The 17950-nt window shown below is 40.0% G+C and overlaps 2 protein-coding genes across 4 annotated transcripts in view; one reads left to right on the plus strand and one right to left on the minus strand.

The window, feature by feature from the left end:
- The window catches only part of USP53 (ubiquitin specific peptidase 53), a 35216-nt gene extending 23756 nt beyond the window's left edge, over positions 1 to 11460 (plus strand). For all 3 annotated transcript variants that reach the window (XM_044428450.1, XM_044428451.1, XM_044428452.1), the window contains 4 exons: positions 721 to 1447; positions 2359 to 2435; positions 4388 to 4484; positions 7534 to 11460. In XM_044428450.1, coding sequence (XP_044284385.1) covers positions 721 to 1447; positions 2359 to 2435; positions 4388 to 4484; positions 7534 to 8530 — 1898 coding nt within the window. In that variant the 3' untranslated portion in view covers positions 8531 to 11460. The remainder of the gene's footprint in view (positions 1 to 720; positions 1448 to 2358; positions 2436 to 4387; positions 4485 to 7533) is intronic.
- Positions 11461 to 12707: 1247 nt separating this feature from the next.
- Positions 12708 to 16599, minus strand: LOC123022659. The gene is made up of 2 exons (XM_044428531.1): positions 15950 to 16599; positions 12708 to 13038 (listed from the first exon to the last, which is right to left on the minus strand). Exons 1-2 carry the CDS (start codon positions 16597 to 16599, stop codon positions 12879 to 12881), a joined length of 810 nt encoding a protein of 269 aa, XP_044284466.1. The 3' UTR covers positions 12708 to 12878.
- Positions 16600 to 17950: the final 1351 nt, after the last annotated feature.

Consider the following 17950-nt stretch of genomic DNA (forward strand, 5'->3'; position numbering starts at 1 on the left):
TATCAAAAGCCACTGATAGGTCCAGGAGAATCAACAGGGTCACACTCCCCCTGTCTCTCTCCTGGTAAAAGTCATCCTACAGGGTGACCAAGGCAGTGTCGTCCCAAACCCAAGCTGAAAACCTGATTGAAATTGGTCTAGATAATATGTTTTCTCTAGAAGTGCTTGGAACTGCCAACCCACCATCCCTTGCCCAGGAAGGAGATAATGGCTATTGGTTTAAAGTTGTTCTCCTCACCTGGGTCCAGGCCTATCTTTGTTAGGAGTGGTGTTATCACAGCCACCTTTAAAGGGGATAGCACTACTTCCTCCCTTAAGGAGGTGTTGAGAGACTCCTGGACCCAGGTGCGCTCCCCCTCCCCAGTTCTCCCATGGTGGGCAAGTGGTGGGCCAGACTTGTCCAAGCACCATGTTCACAACATTGGACTGCAGTAACTGAAATTGATCCAACAAAGCAGGACCAAATGATGTGTTGGACGCTTCTGCCAATGGAACTGGGGCAACTGTGGTGTCCAGGTCAGAGCTAATCCAAGCAATTTTTCCCTCAAAGTGTGCAAATTCATCACAGCAGGCTGCTGGGGGTTCAATAATATCTCTTTTGGGGGCAGAATGTAGCAGGCCCTGGACCACCTGAAACAGCTTTAAATGGTCTTAAAGTGTAAACAGGATATTTTTAACACATACAGAATAGAAATGCTATTTTGCTTTTATTTTTTACAGATCTGTCTGGAGAAATCCATGCTAATTTTAAGCCAGGATCACCACCTTCTGGAAATGGATTTAGGCAACATTCAAATGAACGTGTATATAGTAGTCAGGGCAGAGGTCCTTACAAACATGAAAAAATACACAACCCAATTAGAACTACCACACAGATGTTGAGCTCAAATAAAACGGATGGCTTTTCTGATGGAGAAAAGATGAGCCGCATAAAGGCTGACAGCATCACTGGTTATGATACAGACAGTAGCCAAGACTCCAAAGATAAAGGAAGTGTCAGTAGCAGCAGCAAAAGTCGAAGCAGAGGCTGGAGACCCATGCGAGAAACATTAAATGTAGATAGTATCTTTAGTGAGCCAGAAAAAAAGGAACATAGTTCAAAGCCCAAACTAAATGCAAGCAATAAACCTAAACTTGAAAAGGAACACAGTTCAAACAACCGGCCAAAAGAAAATCCAAGTCCAAAAGGCTTGATGACTATTTATGAAGATGAAACCAAACAGGCAGGACACCGGAGTTCCTTAGATTCTGAAAGAAAAGGAAATGCAGAAAAAGGCAAAGGAATTACAGAGAGAAAAGTTCATTCTGACACCTGGCAGATACAAAGAACTGAATCTGGTTACGAAAGCAGTGATCATATTAGCAATGCCTCTGCTAATCTGGATTCACCTGTCATCGAAGGAACCAGCCCAGTTGACACTACCATTAAAGTAACTGTCTCCTGCAGGTAATAGTAGCAAGTGTCTTCTAAGACTCTTAGATTTCTTCGTATGTATCTGTGTGTTTACACATGCATGCATATATGCACTCTTGTATACAATATAGCCACCATGAGAAGCTTTTTGCCTAAAATCTATGTCAGATTGATGAAGGAAGCATCTTAGGATAGTACTATGACATTTTTGGGTGGGGAAAAATTTGCTCAAAGCTTAGTGTACTATTTTCTAGAATGGCAATAGACCAGTTATTCAGCATTCAGAAAGCTCCATTAGTAGAGAAGGGAATGACAAAATTGACTGGTTAATAAATAGAATTTTAAAACAGTATGATTAAGATAGAATTGAGAAGAAATGTCTCTTAATTTGATAAACTACAAGATAGTGCACCTTAATTGGTAGAAATGAGAACTCATCTACTTATATTGTGTATTCGTAAGATATAACTTTGACAATGTACTTATTTATGCTATTCACAAATAATGAAGGATGGTCTGTTTTTCTATCAAGGCACAGACAAAATATGTTGTGAGTGGATAGACATGTGTGAGCATATGTGTATATGCATGCCAGCAGAATGAGAAGGCTATGCCTTTGTAGATCTTTGTGCTTTCCAGTTTAACATCTGCTTGATTAAGTACTGTGTATTGGTGCTTCTTCATTTACTGAGTGTTTTCTGATGAAAGGTAGATGAACTGCTTGACAAAATTGGGAAAAAGTATTTCATTGTTAAGTAGCATTACTTGCAGATCTGGTGGGGTGGTGGGCAGAGAAAGAAGTGGGGACAAAGATTCTTTGAGATATATGAGGTGTTCAGTAAATATTTCAGTGAAATGTTGTTTTTTACTTTAGACTTAATGGAATACATTTACTTTTGGGTAGAATCTGAATGTTTTGATATTTACTACATCTTCCTTCATAGTGACCAAAATCTGTCATCCAGATATCCTGGGTGTGTCTTGCAGTCTACCTCCCAGCAGAACAAAAATTCTTTGGATGGTAAGAATTCAGTTGTGTTACCTAAATGCAGTTTGTTAAATTATGCTTTACTAAAAAGTGCATAGATAATACTGCTCCAGCTATGTAAAATTAACATTCTGGTTTACCTCTCACTTCACATTAGTGCATAGAAAAATTAACATGCATTGTTGCTTCCTAACGTCTAATATAAATTTGTTAGAGATTATCTTTTATATTCCAAACTGTTTTCTGAAATGCAGCTCACTAATTCAGAGAAGCAGCAAGCTTGTCCAGTCCAAGTATTTTAAAGTGGTCTTGCAATGAAACAGTTCTTCAAACAAGTTCTACAGTTAATGGAAGCCAAAATTGTACTTGTGCTTTTTAAACTGTTAATGCTTCATTGATAATGGTGAAGCCTCTCTTATGCATGTCTAATATCAGCCATATTTAGTTTGACTAGAACCTAGAGCCAAAATTCCTTCTGGACTGTCTCTGGTTTTAACCATGCATGGATCCTCATGTCAGCAGAAGAGAAAAATAACACATCTATTTTTAAATTAGCTGGAATTCTGAAAGCATAAGCCTCCTGGTGTCAGTGAGCAGCTTTTGATTGAATGCTTGCCATAGCAATACCTTGTAGGAGCTTCCTATCATAAGCTTCCTCTGCCACCTTTTGGTGTCTATATGTAACTGCACAGCACTTCACCTCTAAAACTAAACGGTATTTTGTGTAGAGAACATAGCAATTTGTACTTTTATTCAAGTTACATCAGTACTAGGCTATTTAAAACTTGAATACTTTGGCATGAATATCTATGTTTTCAAACATAGAAAAGTGTTTTCAAACCGTGCATTGCAGAAAGACTTGCACTGGGTTCCTAAATTCTAAATGTTTGCTCTGTGCATCTGCCTTTAGTACTGGTATAAAATTATGTTTTGCCACCAAAATAGTAATATGTCCCTTTTGCATCATTTATTTGTAAAGTCAGCAACTACTAGTGCCTGCTCTGGCACATAAGTAGCAGGCATTCTCAGCTGGAACACCAGGACGAGGGTGATGATGGTATGCAATCCTGGCAAGATGTAATAGGGTGAAAAGTGAGGACAGAGTAAGGAACAAGCAAGAGTCAGATATCAGCTAGACATGGCAGGACCAGAGGTAAAGCAAAGTTGGGAACAAGCAAGGGCCAGATACTATCACAACATGGCAGGACCAGAGGTGAATGTAGACTCAAAAACAGGCAGGCATCAAGACACAAGTGAAGATGCTACAGGCCTGGGGGCAGATGCCAGATCAGGATTGTGAGGCAGCAGCCAACGCAAAGGCTTATGCTTTGGCAAAGCTGGGCAGGACTGAACAGGACTTCTGTGCCTAGCTAGTCTGCACATTACACTGATCCTAATCTTGCAAATGCCTGCAGATGCCATGCCAATCTTGCAAGATCAGACTGCAAACTACCTGAGGAGTTGCATCACTTTGCAGATCCTAACACCAAGGAATACCCTGTCTCTGTAGCTCCTATCTGCTAATGCCAGTTTTATACCATGTTGTAAATCCAGATTAACTCATGCAAATCTTTATATCCCACACCTTCCACTTCAATCTTGGACCAGCTTACGGTCATCAGTATAATTCAGAAAACAAACTAAAATGTGAGCAAGAGCAATTAGGTGTAATAATACATTCAGTGAACTGGATTTCCTGGGCTCGATGTTCAGTTACAGAAACGGAGAATTGAATGGGGTTGAATTTTGCTGCTTTCCATGCTGTCTAAAGAGAATCCTCAGAATATCTTGTGCTTCGTTGATATTTAACCATGGAATTTCAGAAGGGTTTTTTGAGAAGGGGGAAAAATGAAAAACTTGCAAGATGTTGCTGTTGCTGTTGTTACTGGTACTTTCTCTTTGCATTTATAGAAATCCAATTAATTCTTAATAGTGTAAATAAATATTGAAATACCCTAAAGGTAAGCAGTAATGTTGTTTTGCAGCCTTGAAGAAAGAACAGGTGAACACCCATATTAACTACAGACCTCATAACGTACTGCCAGCATCTCATCTGCCAATGCACAGTCCACCATTGAAAAGGTAATGTTTTTAACTATGCATATATAGTCTGAAACAAAGATGAGCCAATTTTTGGGGAAAAGGGCTGGATTGGTCGTTGGGGAATACCTCAGCAGAAGGATTAATGGGTAGTATGCTAGTGGCTGGGGCCCCACAAATATAGTCACCCTCTCCCCCAGCCTTGATTTATTTTGTGATCACATTATCATGTGGGTGTCATGAAGGTGTATTACCCTTGAGGCACCATTACACAAATACTGGAGGTGTGGCAGCATTCTCCCTCATGCTGGTGGGCATTTCTTACACTTGTTTTGTCCTGAAGAAAACCATGTTGTAAATACATTTTGAGCTGTTACAAGGCAGGCCAGGTGAAACAAGTCTGACAGGCTTTTTACAGTCTTGTGGAAGAGGACTTTGGAAACAGTTAAGGAAATCCTAAGGGCATAAATACTATCTGCTCTCAACCATATAAACTGTTGTACAAGGGGCTGCTTCCTTCCCACCACAAATCAGGCTGTAGCTGCAGAATGTGACCCTCCAATGCTAGAGATATCTTTGGCTAGTTTCACCTCTCAAAAATTTTCAAAAAAGGTGAGAATTCCAAACTTAGTTTCACAAAAGAAGAGAAGGGAGCTGAAAAGAGCTCATGGTTTGCTGCTTCTGAGGTTGATACTGTGAACTCTTTAAAAATGGATTTGCCAATGCTAGTTTTGCTGCCAGTATTGACACAGGAAACCATCCCAAATATCTTGATTTCAGAAGGAAGAATCCAAAACTCATTTCCAGCTTGAGATTTAGGACTGATGCAAAGTGCCTACTACCTTTCAAGTTTGATATGACCCATACTGGGATTACATATGTTTTGGTATGGGTTGGCTGGACAGAAGTGACTTTCAATATGTTCACCAAGATGCTCTTGTTCACTGTGCTCAGATTGGGAGAGATCATATATTATTGGTTCCTGCCATCTCACTGTGCATGCTGTTAAGATGAATGGCAGTTTCTACATCCACAGGACTTTTCTTATGACCTGTGCAGATACTGGATGAGTGTGTCTCCTCTCTACCAACTGTTCCATTATTGTTGCTTGGTAACCTGCCTGCAGGACAATGGCCCACAGGCAGCTACCTTGCTGCCTCAGATCTCACAGTCCAGGCCTACTATTCCTCCAAGCTCCAACCTTAAGGAGAGACAGTATCAGTCACCAAAGCCTTCATCAGTTCCCTTTCCCATGTCTGTGGTTCATGTCAAGCCTAGACTACATAAGTATCCTTCTCCTTATTCTTCAGGAGAGGACTGCCATTCAGATTCCCTCTGTTCCTTGCTGCCTTCTTCTCCCATCTTCTCCAGATGCAACAGTGGACTCAAGGGATTGTGCCTCCTTGTCAGAAGTTATAGGCCATTAGACATGGAGACCTAACAGCTGATCCCAAAGGTTGAAAAGCTTGTATTCATGGTTTATGCAGAAGCAACAGCACCAGTAGCCATTCCACTCCTTCTCCAGCAATTTCCCAGACCTTTCAACAGCCCTAGAAGACTCTTTCATCCAGTATGCCCATATCAAAGAGATTGGAGAATGTATACAAAATACAAGAAGACACAACATTCCATTTCTCCTACCCACTTCCAAACTCTTTTATAATGGCATCAGCTCAGGGGAAATAACAGAAGTGACACTTCCTGTGTTGCAAAAGAAGGGTGCCTCTTGGATCTGATTGGCATCTAGATCTGATCCATTGCAGCTCTTGGCTTTCACATAGCAAATTACCAAGCAACACTTGCAAGATATTTATCACTCTTAATTCCTGGATGACCACCAGAAGCTGATCAGAATGTTTCAAGTGGAGATATTGAAACTATCAAGACAGCAGATAGATACTCTTCATTATCAAACTGACTGTAATGCAAAAGCATGTTCAGTGTGATTGCAGTGGAGGCATGCATGGCCGCGTTTGGCTAAACTTTCACAAAATGCTTGGTCGCAGGTAGAGGACCTTTCCTTCAATGGGAAGTTTTCAGTTCCAAGCCACATGATGATACAGACTTGTTGGAGAAGCAGAAATCCTAATGATGAAGATAGGGTTGAGCTAGTTTGGCCCTGCCATGTAGGCAACTTAGGTTACCCCATCAGCCTCCATCATTCTTTGCTATCCAGCAGAGTGAGCGTTTTTGTCCTTCTCCCTCTCTGACATTGAAGAGATCGTATCCACCATCTCATTAGCAGCTTAGTAAGTGGAAGAGTGCCTGTGGTGGCAAGCAGTGCTTTTGGCTCTTCCTTATTGTCCTTTTGTCTTTGCCATTCTATTCCATTACTTGCACCATGTAAGGGGAGTGATAATTTCAGGTGCCTGGGTCCTGGCAAGGCTACCGGATTGAGTTCAATGCCTCCCTCCTTTCAACTTCTGCAAACAATTTGTTTGGCAACAAAAATGCTTCAGTGCATAGGTGGACAACTTTGGGAGGGGCTGGAGTCATTTTGCTCCTGTGAAAGCTGCCTTTAACCCCCTGCACTTTTAAAATGGGTAATTTAAAAATAAAATGGTATCTGGAGTTGCTACAGTGTCCCAAAAGAATCAAAACGAGCTTGTTTGTCCACAAAAATACATCTGGGTCAGGGATGATGCCCTGTGACTTTGGAGGGTAGTGTGAACTGGACTGGGAGGCTTTGGGGGCCACATGTTGCCAGCATGTTTTGTGCTGCTACCCCCTGCTTTTGAAAGGCTTACAAGAAGAATGCCTTCAGTTTGTCCACTGTGTGAGGCTTCCTCTCAAAAACTACTTTCAGCCCACCCTGTATATCAGGATGGGGTTTTAAAACTGGTTCTTTGCACCTGGTGATCCCATTGATAATTAAACCTGCTCATATCTATGTAGTCCTGCCTATTAGCATATGCTATCCTGGATTCTGTGGTATGGCAATGACTGGGAACTGGCTTTGCTTTTTAAAATACATGGCTGATCAAGAACAACTGTAATAGTATAAAATTTCTGTTACTGTTAACAAGAATCAAATTGCTGTTTTAACCGCCTTTTCAGTCATTAGTGCTTTAACACTTTTTCCTCCTTCTAGGACTGAAGTACCTGACTGCAATAAGTTTTTGCCATTAACACAACAGGCTGCTTCAAAAGACCACACTGAGAAAGAAATGAAGAACAGCGCATTAACTGAGCAAAGCTCTGTGCGGTGCCCTAATGAAGATACACTTGGTGAAACAAACATACCAATGCACAGTGCTGACAGTTCAGTTGGTTCTTATAATGGTGAGAATGTAATCATGCCTGAAAGGTTTCAGAACAACAGTGAATTATCTTCCCATTTGCAGTCACCTCACATGAAGCCAGTTAGATCTAAACCAGCACTTGCATTTTTCTTACAACAGAATATATCCAAACCTTCCTATAATGAACCAGCTTCATCTGCTGAGCATAAAGTTCACTTGTATAGTGGCAAGACTGATGATACACCAGAAGCAATTTACCAAAATCTTCCTCCTCCTCTACCACCAAAGAAACATGTTCTGACTAGATTGCATGGATTAGAACATGAATCCACTGTGGAGTTAAAACAAACAGAAGTGATGTGCACAAATCCTTCAAATACCGACAGGCAAGTTGCAAGTTTTACTTCAAAAGCTACACCTGAAGCAAATCCATATACAGATGATGAAAGACTTAAAGCATCATTTCATGGAAATGAGCCCTCCAAGACAGATTTTTCATCAAGTTTATCAGTAAATGATTCATGGGCTGTATCCAATACTCCTACAAATAAGGGGGCATGTCTCAAAGGACCAAATGCTAGCTCTCTTGATGGAAATGCAAATGATATTGTATCGCTTACTACTTATTTTTCAGTTGACAACTGTATGACTGATACATATAGGATGAAATACCACCAGAGACCCAAACTGTATTTTGCTGATACTGGTGTGTTAAACAAAGAAACCGCTTTACCACCAACTGGAACTATGCTGAATACTTCATACCATAATACTTCTGAATCGGATTATCCCACAGCTGAGCAGAGACATAAACTTAACATTGGAAACATGTATTGCAGTAGGTAAAAGGGGGGTGTCATGTATGAACATAAATTTTTGGCACACCAACCTGATGTGATTTCTGTAACTCAAAAATAGTTTTTAGATGATACAGCTGTTGAGCTGTATTTTGCACATGAATTTGTGATCAAGAAACAGTCAAAGACTTGTTGAGCTGTCATTTTTATACTTTAAAAATATTTGCACCCATTATAAGCTAATGCAAAATTCAGACAGAATTGTTACACTTTTAAAACAGCTTGCTTTTTGCAACTAATGCTGCTTCTTTTTAAATGACTTGACTCCAAACATCTTCTCAAGATAATGTGTACAGATTGCTAGGAAATACTATCTTTTGGTCCTGAACTCGGTTTTTTGAATTTATTAGTTTCTAATCTATGTTTTAGGGCACTTTCTTTACATTACATTCTAGTCATGTATCTATCATTTAATCTTAAAGCAACATTTTGTTTACACAGTTTGAAATGTTTAAGTGTGGGTATTTATATTTAATGTGAGTGTTCTCTGACATACAGTAATATTCCACAGTTTGAGGAATGCTGAGGCACGGGGCTGGAATCCATCCATAACTTTATATGGCTTAATGAACCATGATGAAATGTTGTAAGGATTATTCTATTTTTACATTTAGAAACATACAGCCAAAGGATACATGCAATAGCAAAGTAGTATAGTCTTCATAGGGGCCTGTAACACCAAAGGGATTACTTGGGAGTTTTTGTCCCCATATGAAAGTTGTTAAATTCTGTGTGAGGGGAGTTTTTACAAGGGGTGTGAATTGTTTCCCTCTCTGGAGGCACTTCTTAAAAACTCTTCATGTAAAACTGAACAGCTACAGTCCCACATGAACTTACTATCTCATGAGAGCATGTATAATTCTTTCTTTAGCATACATAAGCTAAGGGAAATATATTTGTGCAAGGTAGACATACATGGACTGCATGCCACCTCTGACTTTTAAGTCCACTTTTCCAAATCTGTATAGCTCTGTGGTGTCAATATTTAGTTAGGTACTTGCCTATGAGCTGGTTACTTCCAGGGCAAAAATCTTCACAGGCCTTACGTTGTGCTCAATTATCAGAGTATGAAAGAAATTATTCCTTTAAACATTTTAAAGTAGTGGCTCTGAGAAATAATTCTATCTAGAATCCCTTGCAAGATTGTGAAAAGTGAAGTGCATTTAATGGGGAGTGTAGACTAGATTTTCCCTTTCTATTCAGGTATTCTTAATAAAAATTTGCAGTAGTTGATACTACTGCTTTGCCTTCTTAAACTAGTCAAATTGAGATGTTTATGGTTGTAGTCTCACATTAAAACTTCTATTTTAGTCTGACTTGGATTCCTTTAAGTACTGGATTGATATGCTGGTATCAAACTATGTGCAGGATGGTATCTTTAATCAGAAAAATGCTATGGAAGTAGATTTTATAGTAATCAGAAATTAATAATTTATTCAAGTTCCCTCAGCCATTTATTTTCAATTTCTGAAAACATCCAGCTGTTTTTAATATTTGAAATGATGCCTTAATGGGTGGCTTAGAGTTTATTTTAATATATAAAATGGTAGCTAGGGTTTCAAATAGCAATAGTTGATGTTCCACACACCCTACTTTAAATATTGCAGATTGTGTATAGCAGTTGTATGTAGTAGACACCATTTATGATTATACTTGTGCTACAGGAAAAAATCATCATCATGAATTGTAAAATATATTTTTATATTAACTTTTCTGTGAAAAAACAGTACTTAAATCTGCTTGTATGGAAAAAATGATTTGGTTTTCCTAAAACTCCTTGATAGGCACAGGAAAAATATTCCTTAGGAGGTCTTGTCATGGGATCACTTAACTGGTCTTGAAGCAATTCTGCTTTGGTTTAGATGATTTCCCATCTAGGTGTTGGGAAAAAAATAATTATATGGCACAATCCTGTTTTTAAAACCCTTTTGTTAAGCGTTTGGACTAAAGTAAGGCCTACAAAGATCCTGAGAAAAATGCCTTTTATTGTTAAGCCTAGTAATAAGTTGCTATATTTTAAAATAATCAAATGCTTGTACTGTAGTCAAATACAGAATGCAGGTTTGTGCATTTAACCAAATGGTGACAATCAGCTTTGGGCTTATTCAAGACATAACTTTGTCCCAAAATTCTACCTAGCCCAAAACTTGGGAGCTTGCTTGGGCTGCATGGGGAGAAAGTAATGACTTAATTGGGAGACCTCACATTTAGTTGAAAGAGGAATGTTTCTGACTTAGTCATATGCTGTATAGATTTATAGGGATGAAGTGATGTCTGAATAGGCCTCTTGAGTTTACATTGAGAGTGTCTTAACCGCAAATGTAACCTAAGATTTGTTACTTAATGTTATGCAGCAGACCAAATATTTTACAGCAGTTCTTAACATCCTGTCGCTTCCTTTTCATCTTTCCTTCTCAGTAGTGCTTCAGAGTATTTCTACAGAAATATTGCTTTATTGAAAGCATGTACATGTAATATTTATTGACTGCAAGTGAAATTGAACCTTTTTCCTTTGATATAAGACAAAAGGAACTTCATCTAAAAGCAACTGTATAAAGTTGTTTCTAATAACTCATTTCTCATACACAGATGATGTGTAATAGTATAAAGCCTTCATGAATAGAAATGGATTTGTAACAAGTACTGGAATCTTTAAGTATATAACTGAAAGCTCTAACTGAAATTATGTATCTGAATTTGCAGTATTTATGTAAACTAATGTGAATGACCTGCTGTAAAAGCATTATTACATTTTAAAAATGTGCATAGCAAATGTTCACTTTCTGTACAAATGAGAAATGTTTAACTTGTACATTTATTTTTAGTGCTAATAAGCACAAATAGTAAACTTTTATTCTGTTTATTAGAAAATTGTTGAATAGTATCATACATTCTGAAATGCATATATACTTTAAAGGAGTTATCTTTGTTTCAGTCTTTTTATCTGGCCTTTTGTACAGATTGATGGCTATCAGATAATGTTTATTTGCTTGTAACTCCTAGTCAATTTTTATAACTGATCTTGCACTGTTAATCAATGAAAAATTACTGTCAATGGGAACACACTGATTTTTGGCTTTTTCAGTATGCCTATTTTTGTAACTGTTCCCTTCATATGATTTTGTAATATTAAAATCATTTAATGTCTTGTAAAGGATAAGTTAAGGAAATTAAGAAAATCCTATTTTTTGCATGTTACAACGACATATAAAATTTAACCTATATGTTTTTCTACTTAGATTACATATTTGCATGCCAAGTAAGATTTGCTTTATTGGTGCTTTTTTCCAACAAAGCAAGAACATTCCACTTTGTGTTAGTTTATACACAACTGTGAGTCTAATCTTGATTCAGATTTGAACATTTGCCATCAGATAGCACAATGAAGACAACACTTAAAAGAAAATTCTTTATCAATTTGCATTCTGCTGTGTGTAATTATTCAGCATTACATCTATAAATTACCCACTGTATTTTAATGACTTGTGTTCTATAAGAGCTGATTAAATGAATACTTAAGTACTTCATATGAACATTCAGTAGATATATTTCAAAATTAAGTCCCAGTATATTTACTCCTAGCTAAGTGCATATAGAATTACATTATTCAATGCTTCAAGGCAGTTTCTGTTCAATTATCCTGATTTACCAGCAGTTAAATTTATGAGGAGTGGTACTGTCATCTAATCTCCATATTCAAGAAAGTTCTGCCTAGCATTCTAGGCATCTTGAAACATTCATTTTTTAATATAAAAGCTCTTTAAAAAAAAACAAAAACCTTTTTCTATACAGCCTGATCCTTTCAGTACAAGTGCAAAACAATGCCGACACAAGCTGGATGCCATGAAAGTAGCCATCTTATGTGTTTGCCTGGTTCACATTTTGTGTGTGTGAGGGGAAGATAATGCTCCCATATCAAACATTTTTCCTGTGCATTTTACTAATATAATCTAGATTACAAACTATGCTAAAGCTTGGGTGGGAAAGAATTGTTGTAAAGACATTTTAAAGGTGAACACATCAGTTACATATAAAAATGTAGCTGTTCCATTATGTTTACTTTGGCCCTTAGAATTGATTACCTAGTCCACAGTTTTACTGTATTACACACTTATAGAAAAGATTCTTAAACTGTTCTGAATATCATTACAAAAGACAGGGTTGTCTTTTGTTAAATTATTCTTTATTAAAGTGCAGGATGCATAGATAATTACTGTAAATTATGATTTTCAACATAGCTGAAACCTTCAACCACTTCCGTAACAGGTAACATAAGGCACAACTTGCATTTCAAGCTGAAGAATAAAAGTCCAAACAACATCACAACTCCAATTTCATTAATCACAAAATTTAGGAGGCTTAGCAAAGCAGTTCAGAGTTGTCACAGACAGAACTTCTTTTGTGATGTTAGAATTTTCTAATGTTATTGCCAGTCTACACAGCTGTGTTGCTGAAGGAGTGACCATGTTGGATGCTCTGGAGTAGACCTTTGTTGCCCTGTTAGATCAAACAAACAAACTGCAGTTAGACACATTTTCAGTCCAGCAAGTGTGTCAGTATAGGAGTGGCTCTGTGATAATTTGAAGGCCCACTTAGTCCATCATCTGGATAGTGAGCAACTAGATGCCTACATGAATATGAAGGCCTATTCTGTGAGCATTCCTCAATTAATCGATAGTTCATTTGCATGTTGCTTCTGAACATGGTGGCAGTATACAGTCGTCATGACTTGTACCCATTCATAGCCATGAATGGACCAAATTCACTTTTAAGTCATCTAAGACAGTGACTTTCACGACATGGGGCAAAAACTTCCTGAACTACCTATGTGCTATCTTAAATTTCCCACTGGGTTGCAGTATGATGAGGGTGGGCTAGGGACAATGCACGCATACTTGTTCAGCTGCTTCAGCAGTACTAGCTGCCTCTAGCACATGACATTAAGAAGGATGCCCTGTGCAATACAGGATATACACACCACAGTTAAGCCCACCAGCCTCCAAAATGGGAACAGGCTGAGACTTAATTTCCTGCTGCTGTGCAGTGCTACACAGTCACTGCAACTTGGCAAATAGGTGTTCTTGATCAGCCTACCTGCTGATTTGCCAGAAGTGGCTGTTGGATACATATAAAATCTGAGTAGCCTAAGTACAAAGATTTCTATAAATTTAAGGTCACACAGACAGAAATCAATCAGACAGAGATGGGGGACGTACACTGGCCATGGGCTGGCAGAGTCACTCTCTTTCCTCAGTACAAGGATATCCACAATGTTACCCAGTTGTCATACCCTTTGTTCCTGCTGATAATGTAAAATTGCTGGAAAAGGGGGGCAAGATATAACCAGTGGTGTGTGGATGGTGCCCACAGCTGCCCATGCAACACTTTATGTGGCACTCTGGGGCATGTAATTTGCCAACAGATGAGTAAAACTACAGTTCTGAAATACATTACAAAACTCACTGAATGAAGTGGCGTTCCCTCAGGATTATGAATCCAGGACTGCAGCCAACCTATAGACTATACATTTCTGAACATTTTCTACACTCTCAGTGAAATTAGTGATGACATTGCTCAGGAGAAAGTTTAAACCATTTCACAAAATGCAAGTCTAGAAATCAGTAATACATCAAGGTCTCAGTATCCTAGCATCTAAGTTGTGCACTGAACTCCATCCAAATTTCTCCAAAAACTCAACATGAGTATTTCTTACCAAAAGATGTCCCTAAAATCAGCGTTTATTCCAGAGGATTGGAGAATGGCCAATTTAAAACCAAGTTTTTAAAAAAAGGGATCCAGGAAATTATAAGTCAGTTTGCTTAACATTTTGTATCAGCAGCGAAATTGATAATGGCAAAGAACTGGAAGGAGAAATGGAATCTCCAGTTAACTGAATGGTATAAAGAAGTATGAAATATAGCAGTTAATGACAACTTGACACGTGAGATACAGTTGAAAAAAGGATTGCTAAAGAAGAATGATTTTAATATGGGGGTTGTTTGAACAGGTATTAATAAAAAGGGAAGGTACTGAACCTCCAATGGATGTACTGCACTTTTGGATGGAAGGGGATATTTCAGTAAGAATGGAACAATAAAAGGAAAAAAAAAATACAGGAAGTCATAGTCCCAGTGAAGGGGTGCCTAGGTTTTTTTTTTTAAACATTTTTATTTTGTATACTGTGCTTTTTTCTTTATCATATGATTTTTGTATTTGTATCTTTTAAAAAAAATGTTAGCCCAGTGCTTAGCTGCTGTGAAAAAAGGAAAACCCTATGCTAGGCATAATTAGGAATGGAATAGAAAATACAACTGCCGGAATCTTGCTTTTCTTGCACAAATCTTTGGTGTAACCTCAATTGGAATATTGTGTTCAGTTCTGGTCACCTTACCTGAAAAGGGACATTGAGTTGGAAAAGCACGGAGCAGGGCAATAAAAATTATCAGAGGGCTGGAGCATTTCCCTATGAGAAGCAGCTACAACAACTGATACTAGAAAAAAGACAAGTAAGGGGAGACATGATAGAGGAACTTAAAATAATGCATGGTATAGAGAAAGTGGAGAAGAAGACTTCCCCCCCCTCCCATAACGGGAGAACCCATGCAGCTAATTAGTGGGAAGTTTAAAACAAAACTTTTTCACTCAACATATAAACTATGAAAATCGCTGCCATGCACAATTATAAAAATTCCAACAATGGCTGATAAAAATCACATTTTCACAATATACACAGTTTTCTTCTATACTCCAACATTACTAGGGTACAACTACATACGGTTTGTAAGAGCCTTGCCCAAGTTGCTCTACCAATTTTTTTCTTTTAATTACATGTTTCCTTTTCAGCACTTTAGGGATGCTGTGAGGCATGTTTCTGCCAGTGCTGAAAACTTAAGTTATAAGGGCCTCCACTTCTGAATTGTATTCAATACTTGGTCAACTTCTGCCACGCCTCTAGGCACCCTTGTGGTGATGCCCATCTCAAACTGACAGATGTTTCCATGCCCCAAGAGTTGTCCCTGGGTTAACCCACTTAAGGCTTCATACAATCCTTCACCATTTACCCAGAAGTATTGCTCAACTGACCTAGCCTTACTCCTGAGTAAGTACCTACAGGATTGCATTGCAGCCACCCCTTACACCCCATCTTAAGACCCTATGATTCGCCTCCTGAGAGGCCTTATGCAAATTTAGTCGTTTCAAGAGGGAAGCAAAGACACAATGTAGACTCAAAACTAGTTCTTTATTAGCAGACTTCAGCTGAAGGGTGGCCAACCACTGCCTTAAAAGCAAAGCGGTCTTCACACCTTTGTCGCGGGGTTCAATAACCTTATGCCCTGGCTATCAGCTCGGTTACCACCCTCTAGCTGTGAACCTCTCCAAAGCGGTCAGTGGGTCAAGTCTTCCTTACACAGTCAACAAGGAGTCTTGCATCTTCTCCAACAGGCTGAATACAGATGCTTGCCCTAAACACGGCAACGGCTCCAACAGCCCCTGAACCTCCCGCGCAAGGGCGGGGCCGGGAGAAGGCAAGGCTTGCTGTCTGTCTGGCGACGGTCTGGTTGCTCCGGCCCGGGACAGCCTGGCCGCGGATCCTGCTTTATGGCCCAGGAGGGCGTGTCTCTGGCTACTGTTCGCTTCCTCTTTTTTGGCGGTACGGCTTCCCCCACGCTCCCTGGGGGGAAGGGGCTGCTCCCCTTCCTCGCCCCGACACACCTGTGGGGCTGGGCCCGCGCCCTCCTCCGTCAGGGCAGCAGGTAGACGAAGATGAAGAGCACCAGGTCGAAGAGGATCAGGAGCCAGAAGTCCAGCCAGTAGGACGTGCCGGAGAGGGGTGGGCCTCGGGCCGAGACCTCTGCAGCTGCCACCGAAGAGACCCCCGCGTCGGGGCCGGGGCCGGGGCTCGTCCGTCCACGCTCGCGCACCTGGACGCCCTCCCCGGCCTCCATGGCGCCCTGTCCGTCTGCCGCCCGGTGCAACGACGAAAAGAGGCAGCCGCCCACGCCTGCGGAACGGGAAGAGCGTGGCTGGGCGCACGTCCGCCTTTGCGCCCGTAGACATAAGTAAGGGAAAGCACTACAGAGTCGCCTGCAGACCGAAACCCTCGCTAACGCGGAAAGGAGCCATGATTGCTGCTGAGAATGAGTCGGCGTCGCTCTCGCTCGCTTTGTGTGCCCATGACAAAGACAAAACTCGCATCACTCCGCATGCTTTGCAACGGGAAACAAGACTGGGGAGATTGGCTTAGTGGTACCTGAGGTGCTAATGAGGGAGGGGGTGCTGTGCGACTCTATATTTCTATTTCAGTGCCTGCGCTTGATACGCGTGACTGTAGTAGCAGCGAACGTAGAGAGAAAGTCCCGCGTGAAAGTACTGCAGCTCAGTTTAGCAGAAAGTTTAGTTGCCAGTTTTGATCCTTTGAACGAGAGCATCGGGTTCTTGTCTTACTGCGCCTGTTCATTTATTCAGGACTGCGCTGTGTTATCACAAATCCTGCCACTTTGATAGTCTTGCATCAATTCAAGCTCTGACTGAATTATTGAACAAAACTTGTTGCTCTCCATTTTTTTAAATTTTTGTAACCTTCCATTACCCTTTTACTGTATAGAGTGGATACTAATGCTTGTCAACTGAGAATCGCACTTTATACATCCGATAAAGAAAATCTACCTTCAAATGTTTTGGACTTCTATTCCCAGAAGCCCCTGCTAGAAAGGCCAATGACCAGGAATGCCAACCCCTGCTTTGATCCACGAAAAGTTTAGTGCAGAGTACTCTGTAGTCCCGCATTTGTTTCTTCACGTGAGGAAAGGAAAGTAGAAGTGGCAACAAGCACCATTTCTTGCAGGCCAAAGGGCTTGAGAAGAGGTGTGCCACTGGGGCCAGACAAGCCACTGCAAGCAAGATTAAGTCCTCACACTGGGTAGCCTTCTCCTGGCTTACACCCTAGCATCATTGCCTAGACTTTAGGGTGCTGCAAGGAGGAGTCTGATGCCTTGATTTCAGTACACACATGCTCAGCCCCTTTTCAGGGAAAGAGTAGAAATCAGTAGAAATCCCCTTTTCAGTAGAAATCAATGGAACCTTCCCAAGATTGTATTGAATCTATAATTGGACAAATGGTAACCTGCCCACCTTGGAGGCACACAGATAAAAAGGTAGCTACAAAAACAGGAGTCCTTGCCCCTGCTATTTGCTAATTAGCTCTTAGTGGGTGGGGGACAATGATTCATTTACTTATACATTCAAGAGGGTATCCTGGCTGTGCAATTTAATTCTCCACACAATCCTGGATTTGCTCTAGGATAAGGTCTGAAGAGCAATGTAAATAGACTGCTGCAACCCATGGTTGGGGGATTGGCTTCAAGCCAAATTCAGCCCCACCTTTTAACCTGTAATATTAAATCATAGA

The sequence above is a fragment of the Varanus komodoensis genome, unplaced genomic scaffold, assembly GCF_004798865.1.
Source record: "Varanus komodoensis strain SLA01 unplaced genomic scaffold, ASM479886v1 scaffold2, whole genome shotgun sequence".
In the NCBI taxonomy this organism is placed as follows: domain Eukaryota; kingdom Metazoa; phylum Chordata; class Lepidosauria; order Squamata; family Varanidae; genus Varanus; species Varanus komodoensis.

Coding starts and splice junctions, on each gene's coding strand:
- LOC123022659 (XM_044428531.1), bottom strand. CDS start 16,599: ATGTCTACGGGCGCAAAGGCGGACGTGCGCCCAGCCACGCTCTTCCCG. Junction 13,039..15,949: donor CAAGACTCCTTGTTGACTGT/GTAAGGAAGACT, acceptor TTGATCTAACAG/GGCAACAAAGGTCTACTCCA.